The 25,633-nt window shown below is 42.8% G+C and overlaps 1 protein-coding gene across 1 annotated transcript in view; it reads left to right on the plus strand.

Moving 5' to 3' along the window:
• LOC147748028 (cytochrome P450 2D15-like) overlaps positions 1–25,633 on the plus strand; it is a 425,856-nt gene that overhangs the window by 145,277 nt on the left and 254,946 nt on the right. Inside the window, exon 3 of the mRNA XM_086958026.1 lies at positions 9,222–9,374. Coding sequence (XP_086814152.1) covers positions 9,222–9,374 — 153 coding nt within the window. The remainder of the gene's footprint in view (positions 1–9,221; positions 9,375–25,633) is intronic.

Here is a 25,633-nt window from a genome sequence, read left to right on the forward strand (position 1 = left end):
AGGGCTAATGTATAATAATGATCCGAATAACCAGTAATGAGCCATAAATGGGTTTGGATGAAAAGAACCTTGGTTTAAATCTTAGATAACTTCCTCTTTCCTTTTTCACTAAATTGCCTTAGTAAGTTTGATGTTTATTCTGTCATAGTCTTAATTTTGAAGACAATGAGCAGAGGCACATATTCCTAAATTGCACTATATACGCACTTAATATTCATTAGTCAAAAATAGTATAGCTTTAATAAAATTAATTTTTAATTTTTCTGTTTGGCTAAAGGGAGGCGGAGAGGAAAAGGAAAAGAAATGAAAGGGAAATAGAGGAAAAAAAAAAAAAAGACACAATAATCTCCTCATTCATTTAGGTCTACCTACCTGAGTAGTTAGCGGTTAGACTTTTCTGTAGGGGATCAACTGGTGGGGCACTATCTACTGGGACTATGTTCCGGTTAGATAATGCAAGGGTTCTTCACGGGGGGGGGGGGCTTTCACCTTGAGTGGGTGAGTGTACAGGGGTGGCAAAAATATAAAATGTCCTCAATAACCAGTATGTAAATGTTTGGAATGGTAATTCATGTTTTACATATCTCACATATAATTGTTGGATACAAGCATTTAACAGTATTACAAGTATCTCTTTCTGATGCAACGCTAATCAAGTTGTCCTATTGGTTAAGAGATGAGTAGTACAGGTCTCCTTTCCTGGAACGTCAATGGCCTGCGCACAAAGCCCCGTGCAAATAGAATTCTACAATATCTGAAACAATCGGCAGTGCAGGTCATGGTGTTGCAGGAAACCCATCTTACGCATACTGAAATGTCGGTAATAATTAAAAAGAATAGATGGATCGATTTTATGGTCTCTACCACACAAACATCCCACACAAGAGGGGTTGCAAGCATTTTTTAAAAGGGAGCCAAAGCTAAGCTAATCTCACAGGTTGTAGACTCTTCTGGTAGGTGGGCTATAGCGACAGTTCTTATTGCTGGGGTTTCAATTACAATAGTTGGCTATTATGGTCCGAATCAGGATGACCCCACAACATTGGAAACAATTTTTTTGCAGATACTATCAATATCAGGACCTATAATTTTAGCCGGCGACTTTAATATTGTCTTGGACCCCATCTTGGACAAGTCCCCTAATAATCGCTCCAGGGTTTTGTCTAAAACCAGATCCTTTCTATTAGATGCCATGAGACAGCAAGGGTTCGTTGACGTTTGGCGACAAAGGTCAGGAAACCAACAGGGGGTTTCTTACAGGAATTATAAGTATCACCATAAGTCAAGGATAGACTATATTTTAATGACCCAAAGACTGGTCGATTCAGTTAAAACAATAGAATATCTCCCGTCACACCTCTCAGATCATTCTGCTGTTAAACTGGTGATGGGACTTGGTAGTAAAAAAACCTCGACTGTTTGGTCCTTTGATCGTTCCCTACTCACTAATGAGGAGGACATTTTGTTTTTAAAAACAGAGACACATAACTTCTTTCTATCTAACGAAGGAACTGCCTCTGATAAAATTATCTGGGACTCATATAAGGCAACATTGAGAGGGTTGATTGTTGCCAAAGTAGCCTTTCGGAGAAAGAGTTACAACGAAACGATTTCTTCTATAGAATCAGATATGGCTTGTGTTCAACAGGAAATCGACCTAAACAACAGATCTTCGAGGTCGATATTAGATTCCCTACATAACAAATTGGCGACCTTGAAGGGTACCCTGGCATCGACTCTGAGTTTGAGGATCCAACAGAGATGGGAAGCTAGCAAGTTGGCCCACTTCGAATATAGTGAAGGTGCAGGCAAACTGCTGGCTTGGAAGACCAAAGTAGATCAGGTCCGGAACAACATTGCATCTATAAAAATAGGTACCACTAATCTCTCTGCAGATGATGATATCAGTGAGGCATTTAGGGAATTCTTCCAGGTTATATATAAAGAAGACAAAGTGATATTGGTTGAGTCTGTCAAGAGCTGGTTGGATAATATTACTCTACCTTCCCTTTCTCTAGAAAAATCCCAATACTTGGATAGCCCCATTACAGAGAGTGAGGTGATATCAGCTATTAAGAAATCTAAGAAGGGGAAAGCATCGGGTCCCGATGGCCTTCCGGCTGAGTTTTACAAGTTCTTAGGCTCAGAGATTGCTCCTTTCCTTACAAAGTTGTTTAACCGAATTCTCTTAGAAGGAATGTCTCCTCCAACATCTTGGGATGGTGCCTCTATTACCCTCATCTTAAAACCAGGTAAACCTAAGGAAGAATGTGGGTCGTATAGGCCAATATCCATTCTGAACGTGGATTATAACATTTTTACCACGGTTTTATCATCAAGATTGGCCAATATCGCACCATCTGTCCTTCATTTGGATCAAAAGGGGTTCTTAAAGGGCAGACAACTATATGAACTGACCTTTGATTTAATTGGTGCCATAGATATAGCAACATCTAATAAGCTCCCATTGGCAGCCCTAACACTGGACGCAACCAAGGCCTTTGACAGGGTTAATTGGGTATACCTGTCGGAGGCCCTGGCCAAGTTTGGTGTGGGGGATGGTTTTCGTGGGCGATCTGTCTCCTGTATAGTAATCCCTCTGCATCTCTTCTCGTTAATGGAGAATTATCAAGCCCTTTCTCTATCACTAGGGGTACTCGACAGGGGTGTCCGCTCTCCCCCTTACTCTTTGATTTTTACATCGTGCCTTTTGCGCAATATCTAAGGGAGGAGCCCGCCATTAAACCTTTTCATTATCAAGGCTGGACGAGGAAAGTGGCATTATATGTCGACGATGTACTTATCTTAACATCAGAGGCCGCTACGGCTCTCCCTGCCATAGTGAAACTGGCTTTCGCTTTTGGACAGGTGTCGGGGTATGAGATAAACGCAGCCAAAACCGAAATGCTTATTTGGAATGATGAGAATCCACCTATAGAACCTCATCCCAGCACCTCAATGCGTTATTTAGGTTTAACAATTGTAAAAGATATAAATAAAATAGTCCAAGCTAATTTATCCACAGTACTTAAAGACTGCCGTAAGCTTCTTCAATCCTGGTCACATCTCCCCCTCTCACTAATAGGTAGGGTCAATCTTATCAAAATGTCTATTCTGCCAAAGATTTCTTTTTTATTTAATACCATTCCCTTATATTTTGATCAAAATATCTTAGCTAAATTTCAATCAAATGTTTCATCTTTCATTTGGCACATCCATCTTCCACGAATCGCCTGGAAAAAACTAAGACGGCGACGTGAAAAGGGTGGGTTGGCGGCTCCAGATTTAAAAATCTATGCTTGGGCCTTTCAATTATCCCACTCAAGGATGTTTTTGAAGATTCCCGATTCCTCGGGGTGGGTATGATGTATGCAGCAATGTTGGAGGGGGAAAATATCAATCATTCTAGTTTTCCTTTTAAGTTTGGAAATCCTAAGTTTTTAAAAAAAATTAAACTGAAGACTCTACAGGGTCTTGCTCGAACATGGGCAGAAATCATGAAAGCTATAAAAGTAAACTACTTTTGCGAAAAAACCCCGTTGTGGGACCTGCCTGAAAGTCCTGTTTGGCTTGATGACATCCTGGCAGTCCCTCTGAGGGAGGCGGGCATGGAGGTTTGGGGGGACCTTTTCTACGAGGGAGATTTATTTTCATGGGAATATTTGCAAGCCAAGATTGGCCCTAATTTTTCACGCTTCAAATATATCCAGATTTATAGTTGGACAGCAGCCTATAAAGCATCTCCTGCCAATAAAAATAAGTTCAAACTTGGTGGACATAGCCCTTTTATCTCCGACCTACTAAACAGAGGTCCAGAAAAGAAAGAAATATCTAGATGGTACAACTTTATTATGGAGGAGGCAGATGGAGACTTTGTCTTGCCAGAGTCACTATGGGGTTCTGTTCTGGTGGATGTGAATTTACAAACGCTTTGGAAGTATTCTTTCGAGCTCTTGTGGAGTATCGTCAAGCCATCATGGCTTCGCAGAAATCACATCTTTACCCTCTATAGGGCTTATTACTCCCCCTCAAGACTCTCTAAATTTGCAGGAGGTCAGACAGTTATGTTATGTTATGTTAAAATAAGCTTATATAGCGCACGGCTACTCTAAAAGAGTGTCCCGGCGCTTTCTACAGGCGGCTCAGTGTGATAACATAACAAGGAAAACAAATACAGGAAAGAAAAAAAAAGACCCACCAAAAAAACAACTAGACATTAAAAAGCCAAGTCTTCAGGCTCTTACTAAATTGAAGCAGATTAGGGATACTGCGTAACGCCAGTGGCAGAGATTTCCACAACTGGGGCGCCTTGAAGCTGAAGGAATGGCCCCCAGTGCGGGCCTTCCGCATACGTGGAACCACGGCAGTAAAAAGAAATTCGGACCGCAGTCAGCGGGCTGGGCGATAGAAGGCCAACCTACGCCGTAGATACCCGGCCCCTGAGCCAAACAAGGCTTTGTGCATCAGCGTAAGGTCTTGCGCAAAATGTGGTTTGATTGCTGCTTTGAATACTCAATGTTCTTGGAATGCCCGATACTAACAGTATTTTGGCAGGATATTAGCAATTGCCTCACTGAGTCTCTAGGAAGACCTGTCACAATGGATTTGTCTTTGATTATTTTTGGAGTGTTGGAAGGAGTACAACATCTACCTAGATGTTTAGTTTTTTATTCCATCCTGCTCGCAAGAAGAGAGATCTGCAGGAAATGGAAGGACTCCTTACCTCCCACCTTTAGAGACTGGCAAGACTCAGTATTGCGGTCCTCAGTCACAGACTTGGCTAGATTTGGTAATCGCAGAAAAAGGGCATTTTGCCACCTACTAAAGTGGCCTCAGTGATGTATTCGGGTTTGCCCCCCCCCCCTCCCCCCCCCCCCCCCCCGAGTCCAATGATTGATCTCCTAAGGTGCTTTTTTATTCAGCACCATTGGAACAGCCGCTACCCGGTTCATGCCCGGCTCCCATTTGCTGCTAAAACTACCCCAAGATTTGCTGCGGGTTGGCAAATTAGGACCTAGTGCCTCTTTGGATTACGGTGGAAGACTGTGGGATAGTCGGCCTTCAAGATATGTCTCCCCTCCAGTTTAAACTGAGTCAGTTATTCTCCGTTGATTCCTTTTGGCACTGGTCTACATGGTGAGTATGAGGACAAAAAAAAAGATTCATTAAATGGCACTAAGGTTATTAGTTGCATATTACAACAAAGTGGAGCCCGTCACTGTGCAATATGTGTATATAATATAAAATGAAAACAAACAAAGGTTAAAACTTGATCATAGGTAGGAAAACATGATTTATTCTTTCTGTACAAACCAAACCTTAAATGACACAAGCATTAGACTTGTGCACTAACTTTTTATAACTAGCACTACTCCATACACATTGTTTTCAGCTTGCTGACAACACAACAAGAACAACAACTCGCCACACTACCATGCACTGCCTATACCCTTTCATATTACTTCACTAATACCATCTGCAATCATAGCATTTATAACAACGCTTATGGCATCTCAAATCCCATCAGGCTGTTGCAGGCACCGCGCAATTCCCAGGTAGGCTGCAAAGGAGGGGGCCAGTTTTAAGCCTTGGGGGCCGTTTTTGTTAACGGCGGCCAGCAGTTTTGGCCCCCTGTAACAAAAACGTCAGAAATCTGCCGTATCAAACCACTTGACCGCACCCCCTTCTCACCCCCTGAGGGCCGAGCTGTTTGCCAGGGCCGGTTTCATTTCCCAGCCTGGCCCTGAATCCCATCCTTTCTGAAAACACAGTGCATGGGACAGTGGTGAGTTATAGTTATTATTAGTACATGGTGCTGGACGGACTCAGCAGGTACTATTGCCCTGGCTGAGTTCTTTGTTTTGTGTTGGAAGAGAGCTCAAATATGCGCTCTAAGGTTTAGAGCCCCAATACGGGTCCTATGATGAGCGGGGGCAGCATTTAGTCTGGATATCAGGAAGCAAAGAAGCTGTGCTGTAGGTTCTTATGCACTATGCCCTATCCAGTCGCATCTTTACTGGGTTCGGATTCATGTCCTGTAAAACTGGGTCTGGTTGTGTTTGTACCTGTAATTTCGGGACCACCAACACTGGACCATTCACAGCATGGCAGATCGGAATCCCTATGGGATACCTCTGTGCTGGGAAAACTGAAATGAGAAATGATTGTGAGAATTGATCTTTGATCACAGATTTCTGCAGGTTTTCCCCCACATTCCGGTCACCTTTCCCCAGATATATTCCGCCAGTTTTAACTAGTGAAATATGTCCTTGAAAAAGCACCACGGATCTAGGGCTAGATGTAGGTAATTATATTTTACCACTTCTTAAATACCGGATTTTACCGATTCGGTATTTAAGAAGTGGTAAAATAGAGGGGGGGATGTAGGTATTACAGAATCGGTAAATACCGAATCGTTAAGATTCGGTATTTACTGATTCTGTAAATACCGATTCGGTAATGCCCATTGATTCCTATGGGCATTGAAGCCTATAGGAATCAATGGGCATTACCGAATCGGTATTTACTGATTCGGTAAATACCGATTCCAGCAAGGGTGCAGGGGGTGTCACTTTGACACCCTCTGGCACCCCAAATACAGGCATGTGTGCCATGTGGCAAGCAGACATGCCCTAAGGGCATGTCTGTCTGTCACATGGCATAGGTGTGCATGCACACATGTGCATGCACACCTGGATTCGGTATTTTACCACCCAATTGGATTGGGTGGTAAAATACCGAATCTGAAAGGCCTTTGCAACTCAGAATATTCCAGCAAGGGTGCAGGGGTTGTCACTTTGACACCCTCTGGCACCCCAAATACAGGCATGTGTGCCATGTGGCAAGCAGACATGCCCTAAGGGCATGTCTGTCTGTCACATGGCATAGGTGTGCATGCACACATGTGCATGCACACCTGGATTCGGTATTTTACCACCCAATTGGATTGGGTGGTAAAATACCGAATCTGAAAGGCCTTTGGGACTCAGAAGAGTCCCACCTACATCTAGGAGTTACCGAATCGGTAAAAATACCGATTCAGTATTTTACTGATTCGGTAAATTTACCGAATTGGTAAATTTACCGAATGGGTAAAATTGGCCCACTACATCCCAAAAACCCATTTACCGGTCGGTAACGGCCGAAATCGTCAGTTACTGGCCGGTAAATGGCCACCTACATCTGGCCCCAAGTGTTAAAATAGAATTGAATTGAATTAAGTTCTTGTATAGCACAACTGCCACCCTACGGGTATCCTGGCACTCAGACTTAAATAAACCAACCTAAACATAGACCAGAATGACTGCAGGGACAGGGCTAGGGATCGGTCTTAGGGAAGAGCCAAGTTTTCAGGCTCTTTCTGAACTCAGCCAAAGAATTGGCTTGTCTGATGTTCTGGGGCAGCTCGTTCCATAAGTGAGTGACTGCCACACTGAAAGCCCTTCCCCACATCCTGGAGAGCCTAACTGTGGTAGCATCAGCAAATTAGCGCTGGAGGAGCAGAGTTGCCTCTTGGGATTGTACCAGGTGAACTTCTCTTGCAGTGGAACAGGACCCGAGTCGTGTACTGCTCTATAAGCAATACAGAGTGATTTAAAATGTTGCCTTTCTTTAATAGGCAACCAGTGAAGGTCTCTCAAAGCCAAAGTTGTGGAGGATCGGCGTTGCATATTTAACACCATCTTTGCCGCCATAGAATGGACTCTCTGCAACCCCTGAAAGATGTATTGTAGTGCTCCCAGATACAGGGAGTTGCAGTAGTCCAGCCTACTCAGCACCATATTCCTCACTACAAGGGAGCGTGAGTCTTTAGGGAGTAGCGGAAGGATCTGTCGTAGCATGCGCATTAAAAAAAGGCACACGCTAACAGTTTTGTTGGCCTGCGACTCCATTTGGAGGCTGTTGTCTACCAGAACTCCCAGATTGTGCACTGTTTTGACTGGGACCAGAGGCTCCTCCTCAGGAGTGAGCCTGAACTCCAGACGAAAATGTTGGGACATTCTGGCCGTGGGGCAGTATACCACCTCCGTTTTCCCCCCATTGAATTGTAAAGAATTTCTCCTAAGCCATCCAGCAGTCTGAGGCATGTACTCCTGGAACGTATTTATGGATACTGCTTGCTTCCCCTCCAGGGAAAACACAAGTTGAGTGTCGTCAGCGTAGTTGACCAGGTCAATGGCAAAAGATTTATTAATGGGGAACGGGGGCTGTAAATAGATAATAAAAAGAATGGGACTGTTCGCAGAGCCCTGCTGTACCCCATGATGTACTGGGGACTTACTGGAGGTAAAAGGTGTCATAGTTGTCTTCCATATGGGTAGGACTGTAGCCATTGTAAGGCCCGTCCCGGCACCCCTATCCTCTCCAGTCTTTCCACCAGTACTGCGTGGCTCACAGTATCGAATGCGGCTGCCATATCTAGTAGTACTAGGATGGTATCATTACCATTGTCAGCACGCATTCGTAGGTTGTCTAATACGGTAGCCAAAGCGGTCTCAGTACCGTGACCTGGGCAAAATCTAAAATGCAGCTCATAACTCTGACTTGGGCAGAAACAGTTTTTTTCCATCAGCATTTGGATACAATGTAAAGTAGTATGTGAGTGTTGGCTGCCAAAAACATTCTTACTTGGTATAAAGAATAAAAGATCTGGATGCTCCTAGAAATAGTGCTGTATTTGAAGCAATTCTTGACCCCCCACCGTGGACCTGCTTCTAGAATATTGTTAGGTAAATGCCACTCAAAAAAGTTAACATAGTTGAGTAACAACTAAGGCTATTTTATTACCTTAAATGGCCAGAATTTGTGGCCTGATCAGAGGCCTCCAAAATGTCAAAGAAGGACAAGCTCTTCAGAAGCTCCAGGTTTCTTATAAGTAACCAAAAGTTTCTTGCCTTAGTATATTTAACTTATCAATGTAGTTTGCCTGATGAATGAAAGTATGATCCATTCTGTGTCCTCAAATGCATCTTTCATTGGAGAAGGTGGAGGAATTGGAACAATATGAAAGTAATAATTTTTGGGAGGTTTTTGAAAAAAATATGAAAATGCTACTCTGAGGGTTGAACCAATTTATAAATCTAAGCCATGAACTAAACCTATTTGTAACTCATTTTGTCCCCTCTGTGTTTCCTTTGGTTAACCTTCTATGAACAACCTCCAGTGAGCCTTGCTGAGCAGCAGTACAAGAACCCTAACTCATCTTAATTGAAACTCTGCAGGTATCGTAATGGCACGGTATGGACGGGGATGGAAGGACATTAGGAGATTCACAATCTCCACTCTGAGGAACTTTGGTCTGGGAAAGAAGACTCTGGAAGAGCGGGTGAGCCAGGAGGCCATCTGTCTCTGTGAAGCCTTTGAAACCCAAGATGGTAAGTCATGCTTCCAAAAGGCGTCCACTTTCAGGAAAACTCATTGTGTTCCTATTTCCTGTTTGGTCTGAAGCCAGGATTGCACTAAGCATTCTTGGGATTTACCAGTTCTTTAGGGATGAGTTGCATAGTGTAAGAAACATTCATTCTGAATGGGAATGTGTCAGCCTTCAGCATAACATAACTGGTTGCTGCTGCCTTCGGCTCATGATAACTGCTGTATTGAATGTTCAATACAGACACTAAGCAATACAGCCTTGTTCATGTTTCTGTAGACTAAATTAATGATAAATGACCTATTGGAGGACTTTCAGGGCATAGTGGGTGTTTGTGTCTGTCTGTGTGTTTATATGTATGTGCCTGTGTTTGTGTTCACGCTCACTAATATTTGTATATGCCTATGGTTGCATGAACGCTGGCTGGAGTATGAGGCATAGGAGTAGTGGTTGGGCCAATGAGGCTCAGAAACCAAACATATGATGGAGAAGCCTGGGAAATAAGTTGTACATATCCATAGACTATGTAGCTGTACAATGGCAGATGAACCTGGGCAACATATTAGTGTTAACTTTTCATTCTCTGCCTGCAAAATGAGAGGGGGTTTTAAATTGAAAATATGACAATGTTGCTGGAGTGCAGTGAATGTGCAAGGAAAAGCTTAGAATATTATTTTTTTGCAACACACAACAAAATGTAAATACCTTAAATGAACTGTACGCATTCAGCAGTTAGGAAAGCAAAACGTAAGCAATTTGTTTTGTACTTCTGAAGTGTGCTAGAAACAAAGATTTCAATAGGATCAAAACATAGCAAGACACTTTACTGGTGATACACAAATGATACATATTCACAGAAACCCGATTTCTGTACATTATTATTTGAGTGCAATATGCTATATATTTTATCAGTAAAACTGTATCTCTGTGCAAAGTTAGTGGCCATTTCAATGGAAAATATGCTGTCTGTAAATGATAATGCGCTACCACACAATGCTTTAGTTACATTAAAAAAATTGCACCAGCTCCTGTTGATTAATGGAAGATAAGATGCGAAGCTTTACAGTTATTAAAAAGTGTGTTGTGGTTCTAAAATGTTTGAAAACCACTGCAATAGGTAACCCTTGGCAACACTATAGGCATATAGGACTGTGAATGGGCATATGGAACTCTACCTTGGCATTTGATGACTGATTCTGTGTAGTGGGGTGGGGGTGGGGTGTGTGTGTGTGTGTCTGTGTTTCAGTGTGTATGTGTGTCAGCACTTTGTTTATGATGGTTGAGCCTAAGTTTAGTAGGCTGTGCCTATGAGGCTTGCCCAGGTATTTGTCGGTGACACCTTTGCATAAAATGCAGTATATCGAGATATGTTGGCAGTGTTTGGGCGTATGAGACACCACTATAAGCATGGTTTAACCTGGGTTTAGTAGCTGAATATGAGCACATTAATTATTCTTTTGCCAACATGGAATTTCAACTAGAAAAGAAAAGTCAATCATAGCAACTGTAACGTACTTAGGACGGTATGGAGGTGGGTCCCACCTCTATACTAACCGCACCTATCTGCAAGAGTGCATACATTGTCGAGGTGGACTTTGTAGCTGGAATTTAATTGGCAATTGCACCACCATTAGTGAATCAGGGCGCCAACACCGACTTTCGTCGACAGGAATCATGCCTGTGGAAGCTAAGGCCATCTGACCTGCTTCTGCGCTGAGTGCTGCAAGACCCTGTGGCAAGGTGAGGGGTCCACAGAGAAGATGCACTTCACGGCGCAAAGGTGGCATGGCTGGTATGATCGACAGGGCACTCAAAGAGGACAGCAATTGTGCTGCAACAAACAATTGTATTTTCTTTAAAGGACTTCGATTCTCAGAATACATCCGGGGAGAAGAATGCTCGGTCCGAGTCCTCTTTCGATGTTTGTGTGCCATATCCAATGGGACTCACCTGTTCTAAACCATCATGATAGGTTGTGCAGTTTTTCAAACACAAGTGGATGACGGCAGAACGCCGAAACGCGTCTTTGTGAATAAAGCATTTTTACTTGGACCCCGTGAGTGCGGTGTGATTCTTTTAGGAACCGGAGATTTGAGATATATATATATTCACTGAAAAAACCATAGGTTTCACACGTTTTTGTTAGCTGGACATTTCACTCATACAAAACCATTGAAATTCCCTCGTTATAGTTAGTACAGCCAACTATAACTCGTGCGCCCGCAATGCACTGCTGATGATGTCACACATTACATCACTCATGACATTGTCAGTGACATCACTGATGACCTCATCCAGTGAATGTGTGTCTTTCTGAAAAATAAATATGTTTTTTATATGTATATCTAAAGGTCGATGGAAGAATAAATGAGTAAATAAGTGTCTAAATGGATGTTTATTTGTAAAAATGATTGTATAACTGACTTATTGTGTAACTTAATGAATACATGTATTAGCGACTGATGTTTAAATATGTAAATATCTGTATCAGTGTCTCACTTTGTGTATAAGTGGCTACATGGGTTGGTGAGTAGCTACATGAATGTCTATATGGGTTATTAGTTGGTTTTTTGAGTGTCAGTATGAGTGTCTGTATGGTTTGGTGGGGGTGTTACTTAGCGCATAGATGCATGAATGAGTGACTCACTGTTTGTATGTGTTTTGAAGACAGCATGTGTGCAGGACTGTATGGGTGGATGAGTGTGTGTGTTAGTGAGTGAATGACTGTCTCAATAGTATCTTTATAAGTAACTACGTATGTTTTAAACTAGTATATGTGAGTATTGATGCATATAAGTGAGTATATGTGAGAGTGAGAGATTGGAAAAGTTCCTGTATAAATAAGTATGTGTTTCTATAAGTGATTGTTTAAGAGAGTAAGTATATGTATGTTTCTGTAGAAGTAAGTGTAGTGGTGTGTGTGTATAGCTGTATATGCAAGTAAATGGATGTTTGATAGTTTATTTGCATGTGTGAGTATGTGTGTGAGTAACTCCATGGATAAGTGTTGGTGTGTAACAGGATGTATAGGTGTATGAGTACATATGATGAGTGAGTACATGTATGAGTGACTATATAGAACTGTTGGTGAATGAGTGGATGTGTATGTGGATGCTGGAATCACTAAATAGGTTGTTGTAACTGGTATAGTGGAGTGGTGTGGCTCACTGGTTAGAGGCGGCAGACCCGGAAGCAGAGGTCGGCCCGGGACCAGGGTTCGATTCCCGATGCGGCAGGGTTTTGGGCCATGGTCAGCGGACTCGATAATTCTCGCCTCGGTGCCTACTCCAACCATGGGTCCCACTCAGCAACTCTGGGCAATAGCTTGCTTAATCTCTACTAATGGCCCCATCAGCGCCGGGGATGCTTGTCTTCACCTTGGAGATGCCCAGGAGGGACCATCTCACAGGGAAAGCCAGGATGGGTTCCCCAGCAGTATACAGCGCCGGGACGCCCCTTTGCTGGGGCAGCTGTGCGCTTTACAAGTATACGACATTAACGACATTATTGGTATCTCCCTTTTTTTTTAATTTTAGTTTCTATTTTTGAATGTGTGTATCAAAGGTTATATTACGGCGAGAGGAGGTCTGCCACTCTTTCACAAGGATGATGTCATCCGTGATGTCACTGACCATGTCATGAGTGATATGTGACGTCATCAGCAGCTGTCATTTGATTTCGGCGATGGGTGCGCCATGAACATTGCGATTGGCAAGAAATAACGGGAATGAAGACGCCCCATTGCTGGCCGTTCATTGGCCAAGGATACACCTATCAAATGGCAGGACTGTTTAAAAGACTGTGGTCAATCATCGATGGCTTTTCCGCACTGATGAAGGCAGAAGCCAGAAACGCGTCTGCGGATACGACTAAGCCCACTAATGCCCCGTGTGTGTACCGAGGTTGCCATGTGTTTGTTGATCTTTAAAGCGGTTCCACCTCCGCTTTTCGGTTGCACCCGCCGTGAGTTCGGCTGGCCCTGGGTGGAATGGTGTCTTTCTATTAATTTGGGCTGCCAGAAACGCCGCTAACAGATACTGTCGACCGAGTGAGGTCGTTGATTATACAAAGCAGGAGTGTTTCTCTAATACGTGGGGCACTCACAGGTGTGGAGCGGCAGGCGAGGGGACACAGGACCACAGCAAGTGCAGCTGTCATTTGATTTCGGCGATGGGTGCGCCATGAACATTGCGATTGGCAAGAAATAACGGGAATGAAGACGCCCCATTGCTGGCCGTTCATTGGCCAAGGATACACCTATCAAATGGCAGGACTGTTTAAAAGACTGTGGTCATTCATCGATGGCTTTTCCGCACTGATGAAGGCAGAAGCCAGAAACGCGTCTACGGATACGACTAAGCCCACTAATGCCCCGTGTGTGTACCGAGGTTGCCATGTGTTTGTTAATCTTTAAAGCGGTTCCACCTCCGCTTTTCGGTTGCACCCGCCGTGAGTTCGGCTGGCCCTGGGTGGAATGGTGTCTTTCTATATATATATATATATATATATATATATCTCCTACCGGCGATAGCCAGTAGGTATATATAGTTAGGATTAGCTACCATAGGAAATCCGCAACATTCTATTGGGAATAACTTTGGCGCCGGTTGCGGAATTTGCGTGTAATTTTCCAAAATTTTGGCCAGCTCCGCTCCGCTCCTTCCCTGAAAGTTTTCGGGGGGATTCGTGAAGTTGGGGCTGAGAAAAAAGGGGGGACCCAAAACGTGTTTTCCCCATGTTAATTTCCATAGGACGGTCAGACAAGTCTACAGCCCGAACCGCTGAACGGAATAACGCCAAACTTTGCAAAATTGTAGGGATTGGTACGCAGATGTGCCTTTGCTATGTTTGGTGAAAATTGCTCCATTGGTTTTTATGAAAATTAACTTCAAAAACACATATATATCTGGGCGGAGCCTAACCACACATCTGATCTGATTGGCTGTCAGCACTTCATCAAAGAAATGTTGGCAGCCATCTTGGGACCAATATACATGATAGCACCTCTTTAAAAAGCATTGCAGTTAATAGAGGGTTTTAGGACTTTAGTTACATTATAAATCATTTGTTGATGGTGCCATACTCATTTTAGGAATTGTGGTGTGTTCTAAGGTGATTTTACCATGTGAAAAAGCCTGCTGCTGTGATATCATGAATCATGTTTGAAAGAAAACTATTATCTCATGCTGTTCCCACAGTGGTTTGGAAGGGGATCTGTAAGCTAAACTGAAAGCATATTTTCTGTAAATTCACATTATCTTTCTCAGTCATGTGAGAATGAAGTCTGACATTCTCAGTAAAACATGTACATCCAACAAGGACAGAGACTGTCAGTTGATTCCTTTGTGTTCTACTGCAGCCTCCTAGAGTGTTCTAAAGAACAATTAGAGCGCTAACAGTCCTACTTATTACAAAGGTATAGCACACCTGAAGCCATCTTGATTGGAATAAAGTGGTAACTCTTAAAACATTTAATTTAAAAAGGAACAAAATGAGGGGGTATATTTTGCCATAGAAAGTATTATTAGTGGTGCAGAAAGAAAAATTAGGGCACATTTTGAGTGACTTCTCAAATCCTCTTCTATTTCATTAAAAAATTCTGACATGCAGTCTCCCAAGATGGCCACCAGAGACAAAAGAGCCCAAATGTAGCCCAAATATCACCCAGATGTAGCCCAAGTATAGCCCAATGACAGAATGTCCCAGGGTGTTCTAAAGAACAACTAGAGCGCTAACAGTCCTACTTATTACAAAGGTATGGCACACCTGAGCCATCTTGATTGGAATAAAGTGGTAACTCTTAAAACATTTAATGTAAAAAGGAACAAAATGAGGGGGTATATTTTGCCATAGAAAGTATGATTAGTGCTGCAGAAAGAAAAATTAGGGCACATTTCGAGTGACTTCTCAAATCCTCTTCAATTTCATTAAAAAATTCTGACATGCAGTCTTCCAAGATGGCCACCAGAGACAAAAGAGCCCCAATGTAGCCCAAATATCACCCAGATGTAGCCCAACTATAGCCCAATGACAGAATGTCCCAGAGTGTTCTAAAGAACAACTAGAGCACTAACAGTCTTACTTTTGACAAAAGTATGGCACACCAGAAGCCATCTTGATTGGAATAAAGTGGTAACACTTAATACATTTAATGTGAAAAGGAACAAAATGAGGGGTTTCATTTTGCCATAGAAACGTTATATAGGTCGCCAGTAGGTATATATAGTTAGGATTTTTTTTGAATAGGGATTTCTGAAAATTCTATGTTGAATAACTTTGGCGTTGATGGACGGAATTGGCTGAAATTTTTTCGGAGCGTCCCCTGAAAGTTTGGGGGGGTTTCGTCCAGCAGGGGCCGAGAAAAAAGGGGGGGCCCAAAACGTGTTTTTAACATTGAGTTTTCCATTGCACTAACTATATATCGCGCACCCGCAATCCACTGCTGATCATGTCACATATTACATCATTCATGACATGGTCAGTGACATCACTGATGACATCACTGATGACATCGCAAATGACATCACTGATGACATCACTGATGACAACATCCAGTGACTGTATGTTTCTGTAAAGTTAAAATATGTCTTACATATTGAAGAATGAGTGGATGTATAAGTGTCTGGATGAAGGATTCAGTAGGTGCATGACTGACTGTATGAGTGAGTGATTAAATGTGTCTCACTGAGTGCATGGGTTAGTGACTAAACTGTCTTAATTTGTGCATCATTATGTCTGTTGTTCTGTAAACTGCTGCATGTGTTGATCAGTAGCTATATGAGTAACTATATGGGTTATTGATTGGTTGCCCAAGTATTTGTATGGGAGACTGAGTGTGTGTGTGGGTGGCTGGGAGGTGTATGACTCTGTACATAGATGTGTGAGCAGTTGATTCACTAGATGTATGGGTTCAAAAGTGCATGCGGAAACAGCTGTATGGGCGGTTGACTGTCTGCATGAGTGTATTGGTGAGTGAATGGATAGCTCAGTGCTACATGTCAAAGAAAGTACATACGTAAAACACAGTACATGTGAGAGTTGACATATATAAATAATTGTGCATAAGAGCCAGTGAATGTGTGAGTGGCTGTATGGATTATTGTGAACTTGTATCAGGGATTGTATAAGAGAGTAAATATGTGTTAGTATATGTTTCAATAAGTAAGGTGTGTATAACTGTATAGTTGAGGAAATGGAGGTGTGATTGATTCTTTGCATGACTGACTAGGTGTGTGAGTAACTCCATGGATGAGTGACAGTCTGTGAGTGTCTATTTACACTGAGTGTATCTAAGGTTATATTAGAGTCTGAAGAGGTTCATCGTATAATCACATGAATGATGGCATCAGTGATGTGATCAGTAATGTCAAAAGAGATGTCATCAGTGATGTCATCAGTGATGTCATTTGAGATGTCATCAGTGATGTCACTGACCATGTCATGAATGATGTAATATGTGACATGATCAGCAGTGGATTGCGGGTGCGCGATATATAGTTAGTGCAACTAACTATACATGCGAATTTCAATGGTTTTGTGTGAGTAAAATAAGGTTTTGTAAATGCTAATTCCTAACTATATATGGTCTATAACCTATGGTTTTTTCAGTGAATTTTCAAGGTTTTGTAAATGCTAATTCCTAACCATATATGGTCTATAACCTATGGTTTTTTCAGTGAATATATATATATATATATATATATATATATATATATATATATATATATATATATATATATATATATATATATAAAAGAGCTCCTCCTCAGCTCGCTCTGCGCTCGCAGACACCGCCTCCACGCCAGCAAAAATGAGGACCGGACCATCAAAGTCATCAAAATGATGTTTTTATTCAACAGAACCAGCGGCACGTTTCGAGCGAAAAGCCCTTGTTCACGCTACAACATGTTTGGAATAATTATGCTTTTTTTATACTTGCGGTGATGCTGACACCGCCCCCTATACATACACATACATATATATATATATGCATATGCATATATATGCTTCTATATATGTGTATATGTGTGCGTGTAGAGAGAGGTAGAGAGGTAGAGGTGTAGAGGTAGAGAGGCAGAGGTAGAGAGGTAGCGGTAGAGAGGTAGAGACTAGTAGAGAGAGAAGTAGAGAGAGGTAGAGAGGTAGGTAGTAGAGAGTAGCAGAGAGCAGTAGAGAGAGTAGCAGAGAGTGAGTAGTAGAGAGTAGTAGAGTAAATAGTAGAGTGAGTAGTAGAGAGTGAGTAGTAGAGAGTGAGTAGTAGAGAGTGAGTAGTAGAGAGTAGTAGAGAGTGGTAGAGAGTGAGTAGTAGAGAGTGAGTAGTAGAGAGTAGTAGAGAGTGAGTAGCAGAGAGAGAGAATAGTAGAGAGTGAGTAGTAGAGTGAGTAGTAGAGACTAGTAGAGAGAGAGTAGTAGAGAGTGAGTAGTAGAGAGTAGTAGAGAGTGAGTTGTAGAGTGAGTAGTAGAGAGTGAGTAGTAGCGAGTAGTAGAGAGAGAGTAGTAGAGAGTGAGTAGTAGAGAGTAGTAGAGAGTGAGAAGTAGAGAGTGAGTAGTAGAGAGTGAGTAGTAGAGTGAGTAGTAGAGTGAGTAGTAGAGAGAGAGTAGTAGCGAGTGAGTAGTAGAGAGTAGAGAGTAGTAGAGAGTGAGTAGTAGAGACTAGTAGATAGTGAGTAGTAGAGAGAGAGTAGGAGAGAGTAGTAGAGTAGTAGAGAATGAGTAGTAGAGAGTGAGTATGAGAGAGTAGTGTAGTAGGAGAGTGTAAGTAGTAGAGAGTAGTGGAGAATATTCCAAAGTTTTGCACAGCACCACTTGCACAATAAGTCCAATCAAATCATATCACTTGGAGTCCTTATTGAAGCGCTGAATCTTGTTGTATATTCAAATGCTTTTATTTTCCTTAAGTTTATGTACCACAGCCAGCCGAAACGTTTCGTTCTGTACAACAGAACTTCTTCAGGGCGTTCATATTTCCTTCAAGTTATGTTGGTATCCTGTTGTCATATAACTAGATATTTCTTCCAAATGTTAGACGAGACGTAAGTACATTCTTATTCAAAGTGACTAGGTATCAATTTTACCCACACAATTCGGGCAGACTTGAGTAATTTATAGCATCCTCAAAGTCAGTCTTGCAAAAAATCCCAAGTATAGGACATGATAAACCAAATCCAAATGTTTCTCAAGAAAAGTCATTTTCAATGGTTAGGAATATCGGTGTTTGGACAGATATGACCCAGGGACCCCCAGTATGCAAGGGGAATTAGTCCCCCCTCTGCAAACGCGCCAGTGGCCTGCGTTGCAGAGAGGTGTAAAAAGGGGCATAGCCTCATTACACCTCTGTGCAGTGCAGCCCCCTGGCGCATACTGGAGGCTCCTAGTGGGCTAGTTGGCCCCCAGGATCCCCTAGTATGCAAGGGGAATTAGTTCCCCCTCTTCAAACATGCACGGGGCTACATTGCAGAGAGGTGCGAAAAAGGGTGTGGCCTCATTACACCTCTCTGCAATGCAGCCCCCTGGTGCATACTGGAGGCTCCTGGTGGGCTAGTTGGCCCCCAGGGACCCCCAGTATGCAAGGGGAATTAGTTCCCCCTCTGCAAACACGCCAGGGGGCTGCGTTGCAGAGAGGTGTAACAAGGGGCATAGCCTCATTACACCTCAGCAATGCAGCCCCCTGGCGCATACTGGAGGTTCCAGGTGGGCTAGTTGGCCCCCAGGGGTCTCCAGTATGCAAGGGGAATTAGTTCTCCCTCTTCAAACATGCACGGGGGCTGCGTTGCAGAGAGGTGTAAAAAGGAGCGTGGCTTCATTACACCTCTCTGCAATGCAGTCCCCTGGCGCATACTGGAGATTCCTGGTGGGCTTTCAGATCTTATATAGTTAGGAATTAGCATTTAAAAAAACCTTTGAAATTCACTGAAAAAAGATAGGTTTCAGGCCTTATATAGTTAGGAATTAGCATTTAAAAAACCTTTAAAATTCACTCAAAAAACTATACGTTTTAGGGGTGTTATAGTTAGCTGGACATTTCACTCATACAAAACCATTGAAATTGCTCCTATATAGTTAGTTGTACTAACTATATTTTGCACACCCTCAATCCACTGCTGATGATGTCACATATTACATCATTCATGACAAGGTCAGTGACATCACTGATGACATCTCAAATGACATCACTGATGACATCACTGATGCCATCATCTACGTGATAATCACATACACCTTTTCATACACTAGTAAAATCTTTCATCACTCTTTGTAAAATACAGAGTATGATATTTGAATCCATTGTTAAAGCAATAACAGTATCTATAAACCCACTCAGTGATTCATAGATGTATACACACATCTAATCACTTACCTGTAGATTCACTCATACATGCTGTCAATGAACCATAGAACACTATCAAAAATATTTATACACCTAAATCGACATTACACATCAGCACAAGTCATCCTACTTACTTATGCAAACAATGGATCATACTTACATATTTACTTAGCTACACACTTATACAAACACAACTTCATCTATTCATTTAGATAGTAAGTCATACTTAGTGAATTATAAAATCATTATTACAAGTATAAAGTTATCCATACAGTCACTCACACAATCATTGAGTCTTATGTATACTTATTTATATACAACAACTGACAAATACACTGCCTTTTATTTTTCTAGTTTGTTGGACATGTACCATTGAGAAATATATTTGCTCATCATGAGATATTCACTCACCCAAACAACTGTTGGAACATGTAGTTTTAACTTCATATATCTAGTGAATCAACTATTCACACATCGTTGGGCAGTCACACACCCCCCACCGAACCACACACACATTCACTCTCCCATACAAATACTCAGTTAACTAATCAATAACTAATACAGACTTTCACATAGCTAGTAACCAACTGGAGTACCTGTTTACACAAAAACTGACAAAGTGATACAGATATTCAAACAGTTTAGTCACTATCCACTATATTTAGTGAGACACTATAAATTGGTCAAGTAAACAGTCAATTACACTGCTACTAAATCCTCCATCCAAATATTTATTTTAATATATCCACTCATTCTTCAATGCAAATTGCTATATATATAATGCATATTTAAATAACGAAGCAAACCACATTCACTGGATGATGTCATCAGTGATGTCATCAATGATGTCATTTGAGATGTCATCAGTGATGTCCCTGACCTTGTCATGAATGATGTAATATGTGACATCATCAGCAGTGGATTGCGGGTGTGCGAAATATACCTAGTACAACTAACTATATGGGAGCAATTTCAATGGTTTTGTATGAGTGAAATGTCCAGCTAACTATAACACCCCGAAAACGTATAGTTTTTTGAGTGAATTTTAAAGGTTTTTTAAATGCCTGAAACCTATGGTTTTTTCAGTGATATATATATATATATATATATATATCTCAGTGTGGCTCTGTTGACTGCATCCTGAATGCCGGTGGTGCAGGTCAGGGGCGAATCCCACGCACGCTTCTTTAATATCAAACACACACCCACTTACAATAGAAAGCTTCCTGACAGCTTTCCGCTTTTGCTGCCAAGTAAATGAGAACATTTTCCTCATTTGAGTGCAGGCTCCTTTCTATTGGAAGTGGAGGTGTGTTTGATATTGAACGTGTCAAGGGGGAGGGGGATAACCCCTTGAGATTAATTAATGCGAGAGACCCCTTTAAGCTCCACTTCTGCAAGCCTATGAGAAAGATGACTTTCAGATGCACACATTTTTAATTCTTTTATTCGATCAAAAGTATGATCATTAAACTCCTAAAGTTCATAACCATGATAAAAACAGTAAAAATATTCCTTTCTTTACATCATAAAAGACAATAAAAGAAAAAAACAGCTATCATATGCTTCTAACAATATTGGTATTTTTTTTTGAAGTTCCTAAGTTTATAAAGGACTTAAAAGGAGAAGGTTTCCAGGTTTAAGTAAAATCTAAATGTATAAGAAATCTGTGATTATGTTACACGGTATCCAATTTAGGACCCCACAACCTGGTGGCATACATAATCATATTGAATTCACTGAGACATTTTTGATCATTTTTAACATCTTCCATCAGGCAAAGAGCAAATATCTCGAAATTGTGGAAACTAGCCACCTTGTGGTATCCGTCACAACGTGTAAAAGAGAATAGACGGCAGGCAGGAATTAATCAGTTTTTCCGAAGGTCAGTATAAAAGGGGTATAAAAAGAAAAAATGATCAAGGGTCTCTGGGACGGAGTGACGGGTCGGGCACATAGATGTTACAGATGCATTTTCCCATAAGCCTCTCCTAGAATTAAGAGGAAGAACTCTGTACCTAAATTAAATGTACAGAGCTCTTGCCTGGGGAGGTTCGATGTCATCTAGAAACATTTCGAAACCAAACCATCCTTTTATATTAAAAAAACTAGTAGTTAAAGTGCCATGTGCAATACCATCAAAGCTTTGTGTGTACATGTACTCACAGAACCTTTTTTTAAGGGAAGGGATCATTATTTTCGTTATGGACACTGGATCCTCCCACAATGACCCCAGCCCTAGAACCATTTCTTGATCTTTTTTAGCCACACCAGGCGACCTGTTTGTTTTTATAGGGTCAATAATTCTTCCAGGGCCTCCTTCACCGGAACCTGTGTGTTACTGGTCCAGATCCATACCCAAAACAAGAGAGCCTTTAGTAGTTGTTTATCGATTTAAAACCAAGATCAAGTTTTAACAGCAAAAGGGGAGTGTTTACGGGTAAATGAAGAATCACCCTAATAAATGTATTCTCTGCAAGGACTAACGGCCAGATTCATGAAACTAAAATCGGCTCGCAAAGGGCCAGATTCTGAGAATCTGGCCCTTTGCGAGTGCAATTTTTGCATTTGGGATTCATCATCCCAAATGCAAAAATCGCTATTATAGAATTCGCAAATTTGCGAGCAATTGCATTTAAGAAATCTCTATTTGAGATTCCTTAAATGCATTTCACGATACATTTAAAAGATACGAATTCGCAATTTTGGGCCGCTATTTACCGCAAAGTCAAACCTTGTGGTAAATAGCGGAAACTTAGAAAAATGCACTTAAGTGCATTTTTCTAAGTTGTATGTTACACACACACATGTCCTTGGGACATGTGTGTGCGTAACACCAGCGTCCAATGTCATTTCAGGGGTGCAACAGGGTGTCCTTTGGACACCCCTGCACCCTCGAAATTGCACTTTCAAAATGCGAATCGCTAATAGCGATTCGCACATTGATATGTCTTCCCATTCATTCCTATGGGCCTTTAGGCCCATAGGAATGAATGGGGAGTTATTCCTTATTTGCGATTAGCAATTAGCTAATCGCAAATAAGGAAGCTGTAGGAATCGCAAAATAAATTGCGATTTGTACATGAATCCCGTTTTGCGAGTCTGTAAGAGCGATTCCTTAATAATCGCTATTACTGACTCGCAAAACGGGCCTTTGATGAATCTAGCTATAACTCTTTTAGATTCTCCAGCCCCCATAACTCGACCCCATACAGGGCTGTTCCTATTCCTTTAGCCCTATGAAGTTCCAGAATTGGGGAGAGCAGTCGATATGGAGACGCTCTAGCCCTCCCGGCTATTGCGCAGTCGGCATACTAGAGAGTCAGAGTGCTCTTTTCGATTTGGGGTGTCCAGGAAAACCTATCGGTAATTCGTACTCCCAGGTAGTCAAATGCCTTAACCTGCTTCTGGGTTTGCTGGCCCAGCGTCAATTCACCCTTATAGGACTTATAGGGGTTAAACGTCATATATTTGGTCTTAAAACAATCAATTTCTAATCACCTGTCCTTGCAGGCTTTGGTAAATTTGTTCAAAACATTCTGAATCCCCTTTGGCGTCCTAGCAATAAGTAATGTATCATCTGCAAAAAGCAGAGAGGGCACAGGACTACCCGCTAATTTTGAAGGATCACCTCCACAGTCATACAACTCTCCTATTAACCTGTATATGTACAGTGTAAATAATGTTGGGGCGAGAACACATCCCTGGTGTACTCCTTTGCAAACAGAAATATCATTTGAAAGACTGCCATTAAGATTTCCCAAGACCTTTGCATAGGTGTCATGGTGCAGGCAAATCAAGATACTGAATAGATCTGATGGGCGTCCTAAATCTCTTAGGGCTGACCATAGTTGGGTGTGTCTATTGAGCAAAAGCCATTTTTAAATCCACAAACACAACGTAAAAGTGACCTCCTCTAATGGTCACTTCCTTCCATATTATCATAAAAAATCTAAAAACTTGATCTATAGTGCTTGTGGAGGCCTTAAATCCTGCCTGCAGATATGATAAAATATTATTCTCATCAATCCAATTTTGGATCTGTGATAAAATAATTTTACAAAAGATTTTTTGGGAGACGTCCATAAGGCATATGGGCCTATAATTTAAGCTGACCCTTTGTCTCCCTTTTTAGGTCTTGACTATTACATCCCGCAGGGATTAATAGGCGAGTGTATAGGAGGCGAAACAAACTCTTGATCAAGCGCGTATTAAGTGCTGTACATGTGACGCGCGTGCAGAGCCTCGCACCACACTACAATGGAATGCCTCCCAAGCTGCTCCCCCGCCCCCCGGCATCAGCCTTCAAAGCAATGCCAGTCATGCGAGACGCGCATCTCCCCCGCCCCCGCCATCAGCCTTCAAAGCAATGCCAGTCATTAAACACCATCTACCCCTGCTCCTCCCCCTCCCCCACTACAGAGAGCGTCTCACGGCCGGCCGTGCTTTCACTTTCACAGCAGCGAGGCCGTCTCTCTCTCTGTGCCAATCTTTTTTAAGAGTGTCTGTCAGTGTTGGTGTGTTGAACGAGTGGTACCGATGCTTGTTTTCCCTCTTTCCCTGTCCCGTTCCCTACTTAGCTCTGTCTTTATTTCTATCCCCCACCTCAACCTCTCCGCGGCATTCGACACGGTCTGCCACCGCACCCTAGTGCAGCGCCTCAGCAACATCGGAATCCAGGACAAGGCGCTGGAATGGATCATCTCCTTCCTCGACGGAAGAACACAGCGAGTCCGCCTACCACCGTACAAATCAGAGGCCTCCGAAGTCATCTGCGGCGTCCCCCAAGGATCATCACTGAGCCCCACCCTCTTCAACGTCTACATGAGCCCCCTCGCGACCATCGTACGCAAACACCACCTCAGCATCATCTCCTACGCCGACGACACCCAGCTGATCCTCTCCCTGACCAACAACCCCGCCGCCGCCAGAGCCAACCTGCACGAAGGGATGAAAGAGGTAGCCGAGTGGATGACGACCAGCCGCCTGAAACTGAACTCGGACAAGACGGAGGTCCTCATCCTGGGCTCTTCACCCTCCGCCTGGGACGACTCCTGGTGGCCTCCCGCCCTGGGCACCGCACCCAAACCAACAGACCATGCACGAAACCTGGGCTTCATCCTGGACTCCTCCCTCTCCATGACCAGGCAAGTCAACAGCGTCTCCTCAGCGTGCTTCAACATCCTACGCATGCTACGGAAGATCTTCTGGTGGATCCCCACAGAGACCAGGAAGACCGTCACCCAGGCCCTCGTCACCAGCCGACTGGACTACGGCAACGCCCTCTACGCCGGGACCACCGCCAAGCTCCAGAAGAGACTCCAGCGGATCCAAAACGCCTCAGCCAGACTCATCCTCGACATCCCACGATCCAGCCACATCTCCGGACATCTGAGAGACCTTCACTGGCTCCCCATCAACAAGAGAATCACCTTCCGCCTCCTCACCCACGCACACAAAGCCCTACACGACCAAGGCCCGAGCTACCTCAACAGCCGAGTCAACTTCTACGCTCCCAATCGCCACCTCCGATCAGCCAACCACGCCCTCGCCGCCGTCCCCCGCATCCGAAGAGCGACTACAGGAGGAAGGTCCTTCTCCTACCTGGCCGCCAAGACCTGGAACTCCCTCCCGTCCGACCTACGCCTGACCCAAGACCACCTCTCCTTCAGGAAGAAGCTGAAGACCTGGCTGTTCGAGCAGTAGCGGCACCCCCCCTCCCCAGCGCCTTGAGACCCTACGGGTATGTAGCGCGCTTTATAAGTTTCACTGATTGATTGATTGATTGAACGTCCAACCTCCTCGAAAACCATCTGTGAGGGATACTAGCTTTGTTCTGCTCCTGACGTTCCACCGTGGGATTGAGCCCCCTTCCTTATCCGTTGTGTAAGCATCCGACATCTATTACCTCCATTTACAGCTTAAAGTCTCTGTTG

This window comes from Lissotriton vulgaris, chromosome 1_1, assembly GCF_964263255.1.
Source record: "Lissotriton vulgaris chromosome 1_1, aLisVul1.2, whole genome shotgun sequence".
In the NCBI taxonomy this organism is placed as follows: Eukaryota; Metazoa; Chordata; class Amphibia; order Caudata; family Salamandridae; genus Lissotriton; species Lissotriton vulgaris.